At 43.3% G+C, this 18,514-nt stretch overlaps 1 protein-coding gene across 9 annotated transcripts in view; it reads right to left on the bottom strand.

Annotated features, from left to right (window-relative positions):
- Positions 1-1,431: 1,431 nt before the first annotated feature.
- Celf1 (CUGBP Elav-like family member 1) overlaps positions 1,432-18,514 on the bottom strand; it is a 69,552-nt gene continuing 52,469 nt past the window's right edge. For 4 of the 9 annotated variants that reach the window (XM_041637518.1, XM_041637515.1, XM_041637510.1 and 1 more), the window contains 7 exons: positions 16,219-16,294; positions 14,668-14,796; positions 13,716-13,829; positions 11,703-11,888; positions 9,537-9,680; positions 7,545-7,711; positions 1,432-4,379 (listed from right to left, as the gene is read on the bottom strand). In XM_041637518.1, the coding sequence (XP_041493452.1) occupies positions 7,584-7,711; positions 9,537-9,680; positions 11,703-11,888; positions 13,716-13,829; positions 14,668-14,796; positions 16,219-16,294 (777 nt within the window). In that variant the 3' untranslated portion in view covers positions 1,432-4,379; positions 7,545-7,583. Of the gene's footprint in view, positions 7,457-7,544; positions 7,712-9,536; positions 9,681-11,702; positions 11,889-13,715; positions 13,830-14,667; positions 14,797-16,218; positions 16,295-18,514 lie in introns of all 9 variants that reach the window. The other 5 variants (XM_041637519.1, XM_041637512.1, XM_041637511.1 and 2 more) reach the window with 4 other exon arrangements.

Below are 18,514 nucleotides of genomic sequence, written 5' to 3'. Positions count from 1 at the left end.
ATTGGGGAGGCTGAGGCAGGATAGATCGAGTTCAAGGTTACACGATGAGCCTCCATCTGGGGGGAGGGGGGGACCGGAGAAAGGGAGACTTGAAGAAGAGCGATTAAAGGTAAGATTTGGTTGACAGATTCGAGGCAGAGCTTCTCTGTGTATTCCTGGCTGTCCTAGAATTCACTCTGTAGACCAGGCTGTCCACAAACTCAAAGATTCCCACCTGCCTCTGTTTCCCAAGTGCTGGGATTAAAGGCATGTGCCACCACCCCTCGACACAAGATCTTTTAAACTCCACATGTGAACATCATCAAATGGTCTTCTGTCCAGGAAATGCTTGGGTTAAAGGAGAAGCGTCTTTCCCGCCCGGTTTCTCAGAACCGAGAGTGTGCTAGTGTACTACTAGGCACCAGAAAGCACTCCACAATCTTACCCCACCCGTGCCAGACATACCCAATAGAGGAACACTGAGTAGAGGATCGCGGTCTGGCCCACCCACAACCCATGCAGCAGTTGTAAGCTTTTAAAGCGTCTTCAGCTCCATGAAGACTGGACTACTCAGAGTTGCTGTGACTCTCCATGTAAGGAAGACAGTGGCAGTGAAGGACTGGATAAGAACCAAGGCCTGGAGAGATGGAACAGCCGCCGTTAAGGGTACTGGCTGCTCTTCCAGAGACAGGGTTTGATTCTCAGCAACATATGGCAGCTCACACCTGTCTGCAACTCCATTTCCAGGGGACCTGACATCCATGGCAAAACACCAATACATACTTAAAACAAAAAACAAATAAAAGAACCAAGACCTGTTGTTCAACTTAGAGAGCCTAAGCTTGTTTAGGCTCAGTAGCTGAGCTGCACCTTTCAGAGCACAAAGGCAGCCCTAGGCCAGCAGCTTCATTAGAGAATAAGCTAGAACACCTGAGGAGTTAACCAAAGACATCTTATTAAATATATGAGTGCACTGCATGTACACCTGCAGGCCAGAAGAGGGCAGCAGATCCTACTACAGATGGCTGTGAGCCACCACGTGGGTGCTGGGAGTTGAACTAGGTCCTCTTGAAGAGCAGCCACTGCTGCTGGGGCTAGAGACTAAAGGCTTGGATAGAAAAGGACATGGGGTAGGATTCACATGGGTCATCAGCAGTAATGGAGGAGGAAGGAGCTCCAGCAAGAGGTGGTCTGAACCAGTTCTGTGGTATAGCAACTACTACCAAAAAAGAACAAATATTAACGCCACCAAATCGTTTCAAGGTGTTTCAATGTTGTGGCAACCTTGTGACATGCAGACAGGTCAGGCAGGCTGTACTCTGGAGAGAAACTGTGTTCTCCTTCAATGATCTCCGTGCAGGTCTGGCTGGGCCACCATCAAGCATACCGTCATGAAAGCCGTCCTGGATCCCCACTTCTGGTCTCGGCGATCAACAACTCTGAACACATCAGTTCTTCTCAAACAGTTTAATAGCAAATAAACAAAGGAAGGTACCACACTTGGCAGATACAAAATGACTTTTTGTCCGTGTGTCTGTGCAATTAAAACAGATTTAGGTTCCCCAGTGGGACAAAAGGAAAAACACACAAAAAAGGGAAGGAGAGTCCTTTTAAACACATACTCCCTTGCTCCAAACTTTTAACAACTTTTTTTTTCATTTTATAATCCACTACACAAACTGTGATTAGGTAAGAAAAGCGACAAGGGCTCTTCTTGTCCTTTTTTTTTTTTTAAACCATTAAAGCAAAATCCATAATTTTCTACAGAGTACAACACAAGTTCACACACACACACAAAAAAAAGACATCTTTTGTAAATCAAACAGGAAAAAAGGAAAGCTCAAACAAGGTCAAGGAAAAGCATTTCTACGGCTGAATCACGACTTTGAGTTGATTGAATCCCGTTGTTGCTGCAGAACAGACTGTGCGTTTGGTCATAGTGGCAATTTTTTTCTCTTCACATTGTGAAATCACTTTACATTGTTTTCTAGTAGAAAAGGCAAAAAACTGTACAAAACCCCTAGTGTTAAATACAACGTTTGTACCAATAAAAAACTCACACAGGTTTGTCTCCAAAATGTAAAGTTTCTTTTTTTTTTCTTTTTAAATTATTCACAAAAAGCAGCTGGAAATCAGAAAGGCAGCTGCCGCTCCAGGGTCTCAAATCCATTAAAACCACTACAGAACAATTAAAACAATCAGAGAGAAAAGGAAAAAGAAACAATGTCCAACATTTGGCATTTGGTTTTATCCACAGGTTTTCCCAGAGCTCCTCTTGGAATTGAAAGCAAAATACATTGGCAAACACAGCTTCTCAGTACACAGGAAGGGGAGCCTCAGCGCCTCCTGCCGACAGAGGCGGCTCTGTGCAATCAGACTGTGGGACACAGCAGGCTCTCTCAGGCTAGGTTTAGGGCTCTAGCTTCAGTCCACCCCACACCACCACTTCCAGGACATTCAGGAGCCTATCTACAGGGTCCTCCACTTCCAGGACATTCAGGAGCCTATCTACAGGGTCCTCCACTTCCAGGACATTCAGGAGCCTATCTACAGGGGTCCTCCACTTGGCTGCCTTTTCTTCCAGTAAGATGGCCTCGAGCATAATATATTGGGCAACCTGTGGGGGGTCACAGAGCAGAAATTCTGCCAGAGCCCCTTCCTCATCACCTGGGCGTGGTTGATGCTAGTCAGTGCTTCAATAACCCACCCCTCCCCACCCCACCCTTGCTGCACCTTGCCACCCTTCCCTGGACTCTCCCTGCCGCCTCTGCTCCTCATAGACCTATCCTTGTACTCATCCTCTTCTATTCACATTCTTCCAAGTCCCCAAGACCCTGAGGCTGGATGGTGCTACAAGAGAAGAGGGTACGTTTCCCTTAGGAAACTAAAGAACTGGCTGGCCTGGCACCCGGGGCCAGTAGCTACTTGGCTCTTCACCCAATTTAAAAACAATTCTTGCCTTTACCCCAACTTTACTAGCTAAGTAAGAGCAGAGCTATAGTGAAGAGTCAGTGTGGGTGGTTGGTGCCCAGGGCTGTAAACAGTGTGAAGACTGTAGTATTTATTGTGCTTGTCACCTAGGAAAAGGGCAGGCAGGTGTATTGCCATTCTGTGTGGTTAGGAGCACAGCACCCTCCCTCCTCAGTGATTTAGCCTTGATGTGCTAAGCCTCCTGCCTACCCACAGCCACCTTTGGTTCTGCTTCTGCCTCTCTGGCCCCCCTGTACTCCCTGAGCAGAGCAGCCAGCCTCCTGGATGCCCCACTGAGACCTGGAGGCCATAAAGAGTGACAGTCTAAGTGCACAGGCAAACACACTCTAAGGGCAATAGAGGAGAAAGTTGCCACTTCAAAATAAAACAATACAATTGAGAAAAAAAAATATCAACCCCATAACAATTTAAAACATCTTCTTTGAAACCCCTTTAAATCAGTCAGTTTTTGCACAAACTATAGAAAACAGAGAGGTGAAGGTGATATATACGAAGGTGTGAAGAAACAGCAGGAAACATGCACGACTTGGTTTTTCTGGGCATAATCTTAGAAGGAAAGGAAAAATTCAAAACAAAAAGGCAAAAGCAATATAACTCCCCCCCCACACACAATTTCCAAGTATCACATTTTGCTGTGGAGACTGTAGGAATAAGCATGGATGAGAGCTGACTGAGGGGAGGGGCGGGGCAAAGGGACCCTAGGGCTCCTGCAGGGCAGCTTCAGGAAGAGCCACAAAAGGAAAACAAAAGGCTAGCTAGCTGGGGTCTAAACCTCAGCCTCAGTGAAAAGGTAATGAATGGGATGAGGGTATTTCAGGTGTTTTCTGCAGTTTAGAACTCAGAAAAACAAAAATTAATTAATAATAAACACATGCGGTCTCCTCAAGCCCCAAAACTATATCAGCAAAATGTGTTCAGGAGCCTCAAAGATTTTAGTGACATCGTTTTATTTCATTGTTCAAGTTGTCTTTAAAACTAAGCACACAGAGGAACAAAGCCTGGAAGCGGACTGGCTGTGTGTTCACAGAAATACAAACACCACACGGCATGTGCTAGCAGGGCTGCTCTGAGACAGTTACAAAGAATTGGAATCACAAAATCAAGTGGTTATCTTATGAAGTTCTAGAAAAATAGATTTTTTTATATTCAAATGCAGTTTAAATATTTTCCCTTCAGCAGTCGTTCTAGCAAAACCAATTTTGGCAGCACAAAAGGGGGGAAAAAGAAAGAAAAAAGAAAAAACAAAGAAAGAAACAAACATAATAAAATACACATCAGCATCAAAGGTCAACACAAGGTCAAAGGTGAGAGTTCAAGCATCAGAGAAGCTGAAGAGACAGGGATTTGGACGATGTACTTGACGCCACATCGACATGCTTTAGGCACAACGATGAACAAACGGCAGGAATCTAGAAAAAAAAACAAACCAGAAAGAGGGAGATCCACTGAGTTACACAGAGCAATACATCCAAACAGAGAGAGAACAGGACACTCACTGTGTGCAGCCCTGAAATGAGGAGGCAGGGAAGGGTAGGGGTAGGGAATGACAGGGACTTTTGCACATGCTAACAATGGACACAGGGAAAAGTTCAAAAGGACATGGAGGACACCAAGAGAACATCCAACTGCCAGAGACAAAAGGGAGCCTTAAGGCTTGGATTCCCTGCAAAGCACCTAACCCATCAAGACAGGGTGAGCAGGGCCTCAGCCTCTTTCCCACTACCTGGCAAGAACCGAGGGGAGAGGAAATAAAAGATGCTGACTAGAGTGGAAAGGAGATTATTGAGGGGAGAAGGACAGAGTTTCTTGCTCAGTCTTGGGATGACTCTTTGTTCCCAGAAATCCAAGCCCTAAGCTTCCACATAGGCCCTGGCCACTCATGTGGAACCCAGGAGACAGTGGTCAGGCTGCAGTGAAGGCAAATCAATGGCATGATATAATCCAAGACACAAACTACAGCAGAAAACACACTGGAAGAGAAACTTCCACACAACAGAAATGGATTGCTAAAGACTTCACTTCAGTCTCCACTGAGCTGAGCCCTTTCACATCAAGACTTAAAGGGAGGGGAGCAGCTTCTTCAACAAAACCATCTTTGGCCTGGGGAGAGAACTGTGCTCAAGGGCAGTGCTACCGCTGTGCTCATGTACTGGGCAAAGGGGGAGAGGGAAGCGCATGGTCTCACTAACCGGCTGCCTGAGCACACCATGGCTCTGCTGGGGCAAATGCTCCTTTTAGAGCCACAAGCAGGTATGGAATCTGGGGTCTGTTCCAAAGGTGAGGGTCGCTTGCACCTTTGCCTCTAAAATCATTAGTAAGGTGGTTTCCTAAGATACTAGAGCACGGGACAAATCCATGGACAAATGGTGAAATGGAAGGAAAGTGAGAGAAGCGGAAGGAAGGTGGTGTTCTGGTCCACGAAGAAGACAGAACAGATGGTTAGGGAGCACAGCACTGGCAGCACCCTATGCAACACAGCTCTCGCCTCTGCCGATTCACAGCATTAATGTTAGCCTTCCCCTTGGACAGGTTACCTGGGCTGCAAATGGTCACAGAAAGTCAGTAGTTTCAATCATACACAGCACCCCGTGTGTACAACAATCACATTCTGGATTCTACAAAATCCTGGCCTTTTCCAGAGATATAATTTAGGTAATAAATATTCTCCACCCTGGAGCTGTATAAAACCTCTATAAAAATAGAAACGACATTCTTGGTTCCAGCTGGTTGGGATTTAGAACAGTGCCTGCCCAACCTAGCATTTTTCTTTTTTTTTTCCTTTTTAAATTTTTGTATTTTTATTTTTTATTTTTTGCATTTATTTAAAAAAATCCCATCATTACCCTGGAAGCCTTTAGAACAATTTTATCTTGAAACACAGGACACTTTTCTCCCATTGCGCAGAATTCAAGTTTATGTGGTTCAGTTTAAGAAGTGTATTATTTCATGTCTGTTAAGAGGACAACAGACCCAACTTCAATGGGATAATCCAACACTAACAACTACTTGTACAACAGCAGGATGGTCAATCCCTGTATGCTACCTACAGGGACAGCATGACAAGCAGAAGTGTCTCCATCTGACTAAAAAACAGGCTAGCTCCTTTCTTCTAATCTCTGCTGTTAGGAGTCAAGACTTAACTTGTGAGGTTTAAGCTTTCAAGGAGCCAGGAACCCAAGCCCTGGCTGTGGATGACAGTCACATGCTTCTGGGGCTGCCTCTATTCAGACGCACATTCCCAACAGCATTTCCTGGAGCAGCAGCAGGGCCCAGAGGCTGTGGGACACTGGCAAACACTGGAGTTAAGACTGGTGAAAGGCAGCAGGGAACTAACTCTAAGCATGACGACAAAATGAACATGGGCTAATACTGAGGTAAAAGAACACTACAGGGCCTGTAAACGACCTGTACGCTCTTCTGTCGCCAAAGGCAGAGGGTGGGCTAGAGTGGCTAGAAGAGGCTTCTCAGACCTCTGGGGAAATACAACCTCTGGGATACCTTCCATCAGAGGCAGGAGTGCACTTCTGCACCTTCTTGAATACTAGGCTCTGCTCAAATACAGCATCCTGGCTTGAAGAGACCTTGACTCAGGTACATCAAGAAGCAGGTCCCTCCTCCCTCAATCAGAAGGCTTCTGATTGCTCTGCCTGTGAACACCCTTGTTGGCTAGATGCTGCAAGTGCTTCTTAGATCTGCCCTCATGAGAAAATTGTGGCTGGGGAAGGAGGCAATATTCCTTGTGATGAACTTCCACAGACTTTCTTCAAAATAAACTGCTGGAAATGGGCAATTGTCTAACTTCACACTGAAATAAACTAAAAATGACCTCTTTGGCTGCTTCCCCCAAACAACCACCAGCCAGGCAGGACAGTGCAGTAACAATGGTAGGCTGGGATGGCTAGTAATGGGTATCTCCATGTTATTTGCATATTTCAGGCTAAATTAAGAAGTACTTTATTTCCTAAGACTTGCTGACCCCATTTTAGGAAAGGGCAGAAGACATCCAGGACAGAAGAAAAAAAAAAAAAAAAAAAAAACCATAGGTGGCATAAGCTTAGCATTTCCACAGAAAGCAGCGACTTATGAAGGGGTCTAGATCCCAAGCCACCTCCCCACTCTGCCCTGTAGCTCATTAGACTGTACTCATCCTTGCACTCAGGTAGAGAGATTTGGGGAATCAATTTTCTGTTCTGCTCAGTCCTCTCTCAGTGGTTGGGGCACATTCTGATCATCTTTTAAACCATTTCCCCCTTCCTCTGGGTGGATTGGTATTGGTCCTTCTCAATATACTGGTTACAAACACGGCAAACTTTAAATAAAAGGAAAAGAAACAAACAAAACAAAACAAAACAAAACAAAAAAACCCCTCAGGATATGGCACCTAAACTCCAAAGTAAAACACTGGAAACCAAAGCACAAACTTGTCCTCTGTACGAAGCGACACTCCCACAGAAGGCAGTAGCTGAGTCTTCAGGGCAAGCTGTGCCTGCGAGAGTGGCAGGGATCAGGGTCCAGGGCTGTCAACACACAGCCTTAGGGCTTCGAATGATTAAGGGTGCTCCTCCCCCACTTACCAGAAGATCTTCTCACTCCAGTCTCAGAGGGGAGCACGCTCAGTAGGGCTTGCTGTCATTCTTCGAACGTTTGAGCTGCACTTTAAGCCTCTTCATTCCAATCTGAAAGCCGTTCATGGACTGGATGGCAGCTTGAGCTGAGACAGGATTGTCGTAACTCACAAAACCTGTGTGCCCAAATAGAAGCCTAGGTGAGGGACTTAAGAGTCTCAGCCCTCCTTATCCAAGACGTTAACTTATGTATTTAGTCTCAAGTCCCAATGGCACCCCACCTCTGGACCAGTGCTGTGAGCAGAAATCACCACCTCTATGATAGATAAAAGCCCAGAAACCCCAGCAGCACAGACATTAAGGGCCTCATTGAATAAATGGGCCCTCCTGAGACCGAGAAGCTTCTGTAAAGCAAAGGACACTGTCACTAAGACACAAAGGCAACCCACTGACTGGGAGAAGATCTTCACCAACCCCGCATCAGACAAAGGTCTGATCTCCAAAATATATAAAGAACTCAAGAAACTAGACCGTAAAAATCTAATCAACCCAATTATAAAATGGGGCACTGAGCTGAACAGAGAATTCTCAACAGAAGAAGTTCAAATGGCCAAAAGACACTTGGTCATGCTCAACTTCCTTAGCAATCAGGGAAATGCAAATCAAGACAACTTTAAGATACCATCTTACACCTGTCAGAATGGCTAAAATAAAAAACACCAATGATAGCCTTTGCTGGAGAGGTTGTGGAGAAAGAGGTACACTCATCCATTGCTGGTGGGAATGCAAATTTGTGCAACCACTTTGGAAAGCAGTGTGGCGGTTTCTCAGGAAATTCGGGATCAACCTACCCCTGGACCCAGCAATACCACTCTTGGGAATATACCCAAGAGAGGCCTTATCATACAACAAAAGTATATGCTCTACTATGTTCATAGCAGCATTGTTTGTAATAGCCAGAACCTGGAAACAACCTAGATGCCCTTCAATGGAAGAATGGATGAAGAAAGTATGGAATGTATACATATTAGAGTACTACTCAGCAGTAAAAAACAAGGACTTCTTGAATTTTGCATACAAATGGATGGAAATAGAAAACACTATCCTGAGTGAGGTAAGCCAGACCCAAAAAGAGGAACATGGGATGTACTCACTCATATTTGGTTTCTATCCATAAACAAAGAACATTGAGCCTATAATTAGTGATCCTAGAGAAGCTAAATAAGAAGGAGAACCCAAAGAAAAACATATAGGCATCCTCCTGAATATTAACCTTCATCAGGAGATGAAAGGAGACAGAGACAGAGACCCACATTGGAGCACCGGACAGAAATCTCAAGGTCCAAATCAGGAGCAGATGAAGAGAGAGTACGAGCATGGAACTCAGGACCGCGAGGGGTGCACCCACACACTGAGACAATGGGGATGTTCTATCGGGAACTCACCAAGGCCAGCTGGCCTGGGTCTGAAAAAACCTGGGATAAAACCGGACTCGCTGAACACAGCGGACAATGAGGTCTACTGAGAACTCAAGAACAATGGCAATGGGTTTTTGATCCTACTGCACGTACTGGCTTTGTGGGAGCCTAGGCAGTTTGGATGCTCACCTTACTAGACCTGGATGGAGGTGGGTGGTCCTTGGACTTCCCACAGGGCAGGGAACCCTGATAGCTCTATGGGCTGACGAGGGAGGGGAACTTGATTGGGAGAGGGGGAGGGAAATGGGAGGCGGTGGCGGGGAAGAGACAGAAATCTTTAATAAATAAATAAACAGAAAAGAAAAAGAAATTCTCAAAGAACCAATAACATTTAAAAAAAATAAACACCAAACAAAATTTAGCAGTACTCAAAAAAAAAAAAAAAAAAGTGAAGCTCAGAAAGAGGTCATGAGATCTGCTGAGGTCAAACTCAAACTCAGCTTTCTCTGAATTTGTCAGCAGCTTTCTTTCTCAGTGGCAAAACACTTAATTCCACCTGACACCAAAAGAGAAACCAACATACCAAAACACTTGCTCAAGTTTGTCTGCTTGTCTATGAAAACCTTGGCAGACACGACATTCCCAAAGGGCATAAACATCTGCAGCAGGTCCTGGTCTCCAAACTCCTGGGGCAGGTGATAGATGAACAGGTTGGCTCCCTCTGGACCTTTAAATATCCGTTGATTGAAAGAGGATCGGTGTTAAGTACACTTATCAGCCAAAGCCAATGGTCTCTCATTCCCATCCATACTAACGCTAGCAAAATCAACAAATTTATTCTTTGAAGGGAACTAAACAGATTCTCTAAATAAAAGGCAGGAAACCTTGCAGTAACTCTAAATCAGATTTCTTCACTTGCCTATAGCCACGTGTCAACTCCACGTGAATTTAAGATGTCCTTTGTTTTTTTAATTTGTTTTTTGAGACATGATTTTTCTGTGTAACAGCTCTAACTATCCTCAAATTCATAGAGATCCGCCTGCCTCTGCCTTCCAAGTATCAGGGTCAAAGCTGTTGTGTTCAAGATAGGCAGTCTTATTTCATTATGTAGCTCTAGCGTCCTGGAACTATGTAGACCAGGTTGCTAGCCTCAGACTCACAAGAGTTCTGCTTGCCTTTGCCTCAAGTGCTGGGATTAAAGGCGTGAGCCACTGTTCTTGGTTCATGAAAGGATGTTAAAGTCCCACCTTGTCAGAGAGGGTATACAGGGGTTAGAAAGAAGGTGGATCTGCACGTACGGTAGCAAAACAGAACTCACAAGGGAATTAGGAAAAGGTGTATAATGGGTTATATAGTCAAAACAAGTTTCAGTCTGTAATCCTACAACTCAGGAGGCTGAGACAGGAGGATCTTAACAAATTCAAGGTCTGCCTGGGCTCCATAGTAAGACTACTCTGCCTCAAAAGCAAAAACAAATAGGCAACAACAAAAATTAGATTTCAAAGCCAGGAGATAGTGTTGTATGCTTTGAACCCCAGCACTCAGGAGGCAGAAGCCAGCCAGAGTGAGTTCTAGTACAGCCAGGGCTGTTACACAGAGAAACCCTATCTCGAAATTAATTAATTAATTAGTTAGGTTTCAGAACTGTGCCTGGATACTAAATTTTTTTACAAATGTTCTCCCAGTATGGTAGCACTTCCAGCACTGTATAAACTCAAACTCATAGAGTGAATTTTGAATTTAACCATACCCAAACTGTATCCCAATAAAAAGAAAAGACATTTTAAAAATGTGCCTGTGCTTAGCCCTGAACTCATAGCAGAGTACATTTCACTCACAATGTGATTTTCTAATCAAGAGTGACTAAAACAATAAATGACAACCAGCCTTCTCCAGCCGTGTACGACTCCTAGTGGTTATCAAACACATGGCCCTTTATTGCCATTTCTGTGCCACTGTACTTTCTCCTACACATATACTTGGTTTGCTTTCTCACATCCTCTGGGTCCCGAACACTAGTTCACACACTAAAGCCAGAAGGCTACTTGTTGTTTTGACATTAGTGCCTAAATCTTATCAAGTTGTAGTTACAGAAACCCAGTCAACCCCGAATACTAAGGTGTTAGCAGGAACACTGTAGAAACTGTCTCCTAAAGGACACATTTTTCACTCCATCCAACCTACCAACATGTCAGTATCACATCTCAGTATCTCATGTATTAATCAGAAGGAAAAATGTCAAATAATACACCTAAAAGAGATGTGTACTTAGACAATCCTCTGATATATTCATAACCCAGAGAAGACTTCCTAACCAAAGAAGATTCTTTTTTTTTTTTTTTTTTTTTTGTTTTGTTTTTTGAGAGAGGATTTCTCTGTGGTTTTGGAGCCTGTCCTGGAATTAGCTCTTGTAGACCAGGCTGGTCTCGAACTCACAGAGATCCGCCTGCCTCTGCCTCCCGAGTGCTGGGATTAAAGGCGTGCGCCACCACCGCCCGGCCTAAAGAAGATTCTTGACAAAAGACCAGATGCAATAATTACAATGTCTGTTTATTTCTTTGTTTAAAAACTGAGCTTCATCCTAAAAGGATCCATAGGAATTCTGATCCACAACTCCACCCACTAATTGCAAAAGCATTGCAATTCACATTCTTTCTTGGTCTGTTCCTGGCCTTGGCTGGGAAAGTGTTAATCTGGCCACCTATATTCTGTTGCCCCAGACTTCACCTTCCAGTTCTGGTGCACTCACCTTCCTTCTGGCTTCCAGCAGCACCGATACTCTGCTGGGTCAATAAATTCTGGTTGTACAGAGTGGGGAGTGCTGCCGCAGCATATTGCTGGATACCAGAATATGCCTGAGTGAGGGCCTCCATGGTGCTCCCAGTGCCATTGGAAAGGCCACTGCTGCCGAGACCACCATTCAATGCAGCCATTCCTTTGTTGGAGGAAGAACAAGGTTAATATACTGGAAGGATTCAATGGATGCTGGAGACAAATATATTTAAGTTACTAAAAAATGGACCCCTCCCATGGTTGTAGGAGGTCCTTCTGTTTATGTGTTGCTTTCATTGGTTAATGAACAAAGAAATAGCTTTGTGCCCATGATAAGGCAGAACTTAGGTAGGTGGAGAAAACAGAACTGAATGCTGGGAGGAAGAAAGCAGAGAAAGAAGTTATGGAGCCGCCAGAGACAGACATGCCGAATCTTTCCTGGTAGGCCACAAACTCGTAGTGATATACAGACTAATAGAAATGGTTTAAATCAAGATGTGAGAGTTAGCCAGTAAGAGGCTAGAGATAATGGGCCAAGCAGTATTTTAATTAATACAATTTCTGTGTGGTTATTTCGGGGCTATGCTAGCTGGGCCACATAAGCAGCCTCTCCATGCAATATCTCCCCGCAAAGTTTGTCCTTTCATCTCCCTCTTAACTTCCACAGACCGAGACTAGTCGTGTGACTGGTTCCATTTCAAGATGCTTCACTGCTCTCCTCGTTACTGTTTTCTAGCATACAGAAGGACTGACAACATTTACAAATGCCTATGTCCATTTTTTTATTGTTGGCTATTCTATCTCTTCTTCATACAAAGTTGGAATATGGTAAAGTCAGCCCCAGATTGAGTAAATGCTAGCATTAAAATAGTATCCAACATTTACTGAACATATTCTGTGTGCCAGGCACTGAACTAATTGTGTTCATCTGCCCTTTACTATGCTCTCATTTGCTTGTTTATTCATTCATTAACTTTTTCTTTTCTTTTCTTTTTTTTTTTTTTGTTTTCGAGACAGGGCTCCCTTTGTGTAGCCCTGGATGTCCTGGAACTCACTCTGTAGACTAGGCTGGCTTTGAACACACAGAGATCCACCTGCCTCTGCCTCCCAAGTGCTGGAATTAAAGGTGTGCGCCACCAACACCAACTGACTCATTTAACATCACCTTCATAAAGTGTTAGTTTGCATTTTAAAATTTTGTGTGGGGGCACTAGAGGGATGGCTCAGAGGTTAAGGGCATTGACCGCTCTTCCAGAGGTCCTGAGTTCAATTCCCAGCAACCACATGGTGGCTCACAACCATCTGTAATGAGATCTGGTGCCCTCTTTTGGCCTGCAGGCATACATGGAGGCTGAACACTGTGTACATAATAAATAAATAAATAAATAAATAAATAAATCTTTAAAATGAAATTTTGTGTGGGTATTTTGTCTGTACATATGTGTATGCACCACAAGTATGCAGCGTCCATTAGGTCAAAAGGGTATCAGATTCTCTGGAATTAGAGTTACATACAGTTGTGAAACCAATCATGTGGGTGCTGGGAATCAAACTCAGGTCCTCTGGAATAGCAGCTAGTGCTCTTAAACAGCCGAGCCCTCTCTCCAGCTGCTCGTTCAACAACTTTTATTTTCTTTTTTGGTTTTTCAAGACAGAATTCCTCTATGTAGCCCTAACTGTCCTGGAAGTCACGCTGTAGAGCAGGCAGGCCCCAAACTCATAGAGGTCGGTCTGCCTCTGTCACACAAGCACTGGGGTTAAAGGCACATGTCACTTCTTAAGCACCCTCCACAGTATTCTATTACTCCCACATCATGGGTGAGAAAATGACTACTAGAAGGTGGCCCAAGGTTACAACCAGCTAAGTAGCAGAGTCTGGATCTCCCTCAGAGATAACAAAACCCTGATTATTTCTAACACCGGTACTGGGTTAGTTTATGATGTGCCATTTATAAAAGAAGCCAGATGACAGCCAGGGGCTGCCCATTACCTGCCAGAGAGCCCACGTTGAGGCCAGCTGTTGCTCCAGCTAATGTCTGCAGCGCTCCAAGTGAGGCTATGGGGTTGACAGAGTTACTGCTGCTGGAGCTTGGTGAAGACCCTGCTATTAGAAATCCAGGAGTTAAATCAACACTTGCCTTCTCTTGCCAACAAGAACCAAAGCACAAGAATGATCCAATCACTGAATCACTGAAACGACACCTGAGGGTGGCTCATGGGTAAAGGTGCTTGGCCACCAACCCTGAGTTCCATTCCTAGGCACACCAAGTGGGAAGAATCACCTGCTACAAGTTGTCCTCTGCTACACAGGTAATGTGGCATGTGCATATTCTCGCACTCACAAATAAACACATATACACGTGCATGTGTAGTATCATTCAATTTTTTATTTTACTTAAAATTGTATAGATGTGTAATATATACATGAGAATATAGACATGCAGAGGCTAGAAGTTTTATTCTCTGGAGTTAGAGACTGCTTTGAGTTGTCTACTGTGAGTGCTAAGAAGAAGGTCAGGTCTGATGACCAGTACATGCTGTTAACCACTGAACCACCACCTCTCCTGACTGAGTAATTTAAAAATTCTTAATGAAGAGCAAAAACAAACAAAAAAAGTCTAAAAAGGGCGTGATCCACAAATCTTTAATCTTAGCACTTGGGCAGCAGAGAGAGAAGGATCTCTTTCAAGTTCAATGCCACCTCGGTCTACACACCAAGTCTAAGACAGCCAGGACTCACACAGACAGACAGAGACACTGTCTCAAAAATAAAACAGGGGTTGGGTAGAGGAAGACACCAAGACGAAGAGCTCTGAATCTTCATTCCTAATACAATCCAACTGGATATTTGTTAATTCCTTTCTAAGATGCCATGCCCCTGCCCTTAGTCTCTGACTTCAGAGATCTGTCCAAGGAACACAATGCTCCCTATTGCCCCTTACCTGAACTGGTGAGGACGCTGAGGGGACTGCTGGATGTAGTGAGGGCATTGGTACCACTTGGTGTATTCTGAGCTGCACTAGCTGCAGCAGCTAGTGCAGCCAAATTCTGTAGCTGCATTGCATTTAACCCTGCAATATCCAGAAAAAGACATCAGCCAGCAGAGTAGGTGGCCAACATTAACTTCAGCAATGCCTGAAAATGGTCCCAGACAAAGAGGAACTATTCTTTGTAAGAATATACTTATTTTCTATATTTTCCATAATATACTATATAACTTCAAAAGATCTAGCTGTCATTCAGTAAGAAACTTTAAAATGCTGGGGTTCTAATTCAGTGGTATAGCACAAGTTACCACACATGAGGCCTTGGGTTCTCTCCCCAGCAGGGAGAAATGGAGAAAAATTTATAGCCACTTCCTTAGAGAAGAGCTTGCTAATCCAATAGCAATAGCACTTCAAATGAACAATAATACTGAGGTAGGCAAAACCGAATGAGGAGTAAACCTGTGATCTATTACAGGGCCAGGAGCTCAAAGGAACAGTGCCAAAAGCTATAGTAAATAAGTCCCTCTTACACACACACAGGTGGGAACAGATCTAGAAAGCTCCATGCTAGTAACAATAAGAACAGTAACAAGAGAATGAATAAAGAAAACACTTCTACTTTAACAGTAAATTAATCATCAGAAGAAGGTAGAAAAAAAATGTGAGGAAAAGAATTCTAAGTAAAACCTTGGTAATAGCAAGAACAAATTTGACTACATAGAAAAACCCTGTCTCGAAAAAAACTAAAAAAAGTCCAAAAATTTGAATTGTGTTGTGGATTTTGTAAAAAGTCTTACTAGAGGATGGACATATATCAGGACAGGAAACTGAAAGTAAAAACACCATACATTACAACTTAATTTCCCCAAAACAGAAAACTAAATTCCCTAGGACAAAACCAATCACTACTAAAACTTCAAAATGCACATCATTAAACATGCCCCTCTCTCTTATCATATATGCTTAGTTCTACCCCACTGCACAGGCACAGGCTGCTGTGGGACTACTCACATTCTGCTATTTTGCTATAAACCATGTTATTTATAATTTACATTTTCCATGCATCTTTTTTTTCAACACAGGGTTTCATGTATCTTAAGAGCAACAATAACAACAGCATGAATTCAGAAACACAAAAGCTCCTGAGTTCTAGCAGCGTTGATAAAGTTTTATACAAAGTCAATGAATGTTACTTTATCATATAGGGCTCCTGAGAGGTTTGTCTGCATCTGAATGGCCTAACCCTGGATGGTCCCTAAGGGTTCTTGGTCAATTTCCTTCCCCAACAGTGACTTAGAATAAAATCTACCAGACAACAAAAGAGCAATGCAGCATCAACTAACTAACAACAGGGCTACATAATAGAGACAAGAAATTTTGAGTGCTAAGATAGTTACCATATGTAATGAGTGAAAAAGTTTTGGCAGATATGGTGCAAAACTCAGACTGAGGCAGCTGTAGGTTGGCCCGTGCACTGTTGCTCCTCTGCAGCAGTGAAACACTTACCTCCCATTGGGTGAAGGCTGCTCAGGGTGTTGAGGTTCCCAGAGGAGGCAGTCTGCTGAAGGAGCTGCAAATAAAGCTAGACATTACACCAAAAAACAGAACAAGAGTGAGAGTGAGGGCTGGTTCTGCATCTGGGATAACTCTACAGCACAGCACAGCACAGCAAAGCAAGAGTGCAGAGGTCCCCAGAGAGAAGAAAGTAAGACAAGATCCCAAGCCAACAGACAGAAATACAAGGCTGATGACTACACCTGACAAGGGCACACAAGCTAAAGCCCGAATCCAGGAGACTGTTCACTGGAGAGTGAGTTAAGCTTAAGTCTCTGGGCAGCAGAATACAGCACAGCAAAGAACAAAAGAAACAGAGAGAAATAAACTAGAACTAAGCATCAGCACACCTCATGGCTTATAGGCTATTTTCTAGTTTCTTTCTCTCCCATGCTCTCCAAGTGAGGCCAACACAACATGTTCTTTAGGTTACAACCATTACGTTTATTTTATTATTATGTTGTTTGCTTGAGACAGGTTCAGACTATGTAGCCTTGGCTGGTTTCAAACTCATTATGTAGACCAGGCTAGCCCAAAATTTAGAGATCCACCCGTCTTTCTCAGTGTTGGGATTAAAGGTATACAAAACTACATCCAGCTTTCCACTTAACTAGTCTCAGTTATCAAACCGTATTGCATTGCAGTATTTCTGGCGCGTGCATGTATGTGTGGAGTCGAGACGGCCTTTCTTTTATGTAGCTCTGGCTGTCCTAGATCTCACTATAAAGACCAGGTTGGCCTCAAACTCAGAGAGCTGTCTCTCTGTTCCCTAGTGCTGGAATTAAAGGCATGCACAACCACATCTGGCAAGAAGTCATTTTCAAAGCATTATTCTGGTGGAAAACTGCAGTATCTCTCAACTTATAAATAATGTTTCCAGTACTAAGAAATAATTCAATCTACTGGAATATACACAACAATCTTTTACCTTTTTCCTATCTACTTTTTGTTTTGTTTTTTGAGACAGGGTTTCTCTGTAGCTTTGGAGCCTGTCCTAAAACTCACTCTGTAGACCAGGCTGGTCTTGAACTCACAGAGATCCGCCTGCCTTTGCCTCCCGAGTGCTGGGATTAAAGGCATGTGCCACAACCACCTGGCTTTCATATCTAATTTTAAAGATATACTAGTTAGAATAAATTAGTAGTTTGGAAATTTTAGAAATATGGAAACCAATGATTATCAAGTTAACTAGAACTCAATATGGGCCAACAGAAATATTATCTTTTCGGTTTCCATACAGAATCAGTATTTGAAAGAATGACTGCCATTAGTTATGCCTTTATGTGCACTTCCAAACTATCCACACAGAGTTAAGGTTTCACCATTTACAGCTTCAGAGAAGACCTTCTCTTTCTCTCTGAGACAAGATTTCAGTATGGCCAGGAACTCACTGTACATCACATGGTGGTGACCTAGAACTCATGATCTTCCTGCCATGGGCTCCCAAACACTGAACTATAGCCATGTGCTAATATGTCAAAGATGTCCTTTCCTTTGTGTCTCACAATTCTAATAATTCCCTGTGAGATTAAAGATGTCCTTTCCTTTGTGTCTCACAATTCTAATAATTCCCTGTGAGATTATTATTCACTATAATCTAAATAATAGATTAGCTGGATCTACTTTTAGACTCTATAACTAAGTCATTAACAGAGAAATCAATTAATTTACAATTTGGCAAATGCAACAAATACGTACCTACATTTCTCATTTAATAGTATCCATTTTATTTTTTTTTTTTTTTTATTTATTTATTATGTATACAATATTCTGTCTGTGTGTATGTCTGCAGGCCAGAAGAGGGCACCAGACCTCAGATGGTTGTGAGCCATCATGTGGTTGCTGGGAATTGAACTCAGGACCTTTGGAAGAGCAGGCAATGCTCTTAACCCCTGAGCCATCTCTCCAGCCCAATAGTATCCATTTTAATCTCGGGATCTTTCAGTCTGCTCAAAGATACATTTATCATGCTTTTAGGGAAGACTCATTAAAGACTGATGAGCTGAGTGGTGGTGGCGCATGCCTTTAATCCCAGCACAGTTATCTCTGAGATCCACATGATCCTGGTCTACAGAGGGAGTTTCAGGACAACCAGAGTTACTATATAGAGATACCCTGGTCTTGATAATCCAAAAAAAGGGGGGTGGGGGATGGTACCTACTACATCTTGTAGAGAGAGACACGGAAAATGATAGTGAACGGTGAAGTTTTTTTTTTTATGGATATCTCTTGGAGGCAGGGAAACAAG

The sequence above is a fragment of the Microtus oregoni genome, unplaced genomic scaffold, assembly GCF_018167655.1.
Source record: "Microtus oregoni isolate MIOR12 unplaced genomic scaffold, Mior012 000053F_ref0000044, whole genome shotgun sequence".
Lineage (NCBI taxonomy): Eukaryota > Metazoa > Chordata > Mammalia > Rodentia > Cricetidae > Microtus > Microtus oregoni.
The sequence above is the reverse complement of the archived record's forward strand: the minus strand, read 5'-3'. Positions and strand labels throughout refer to the sequence as shown.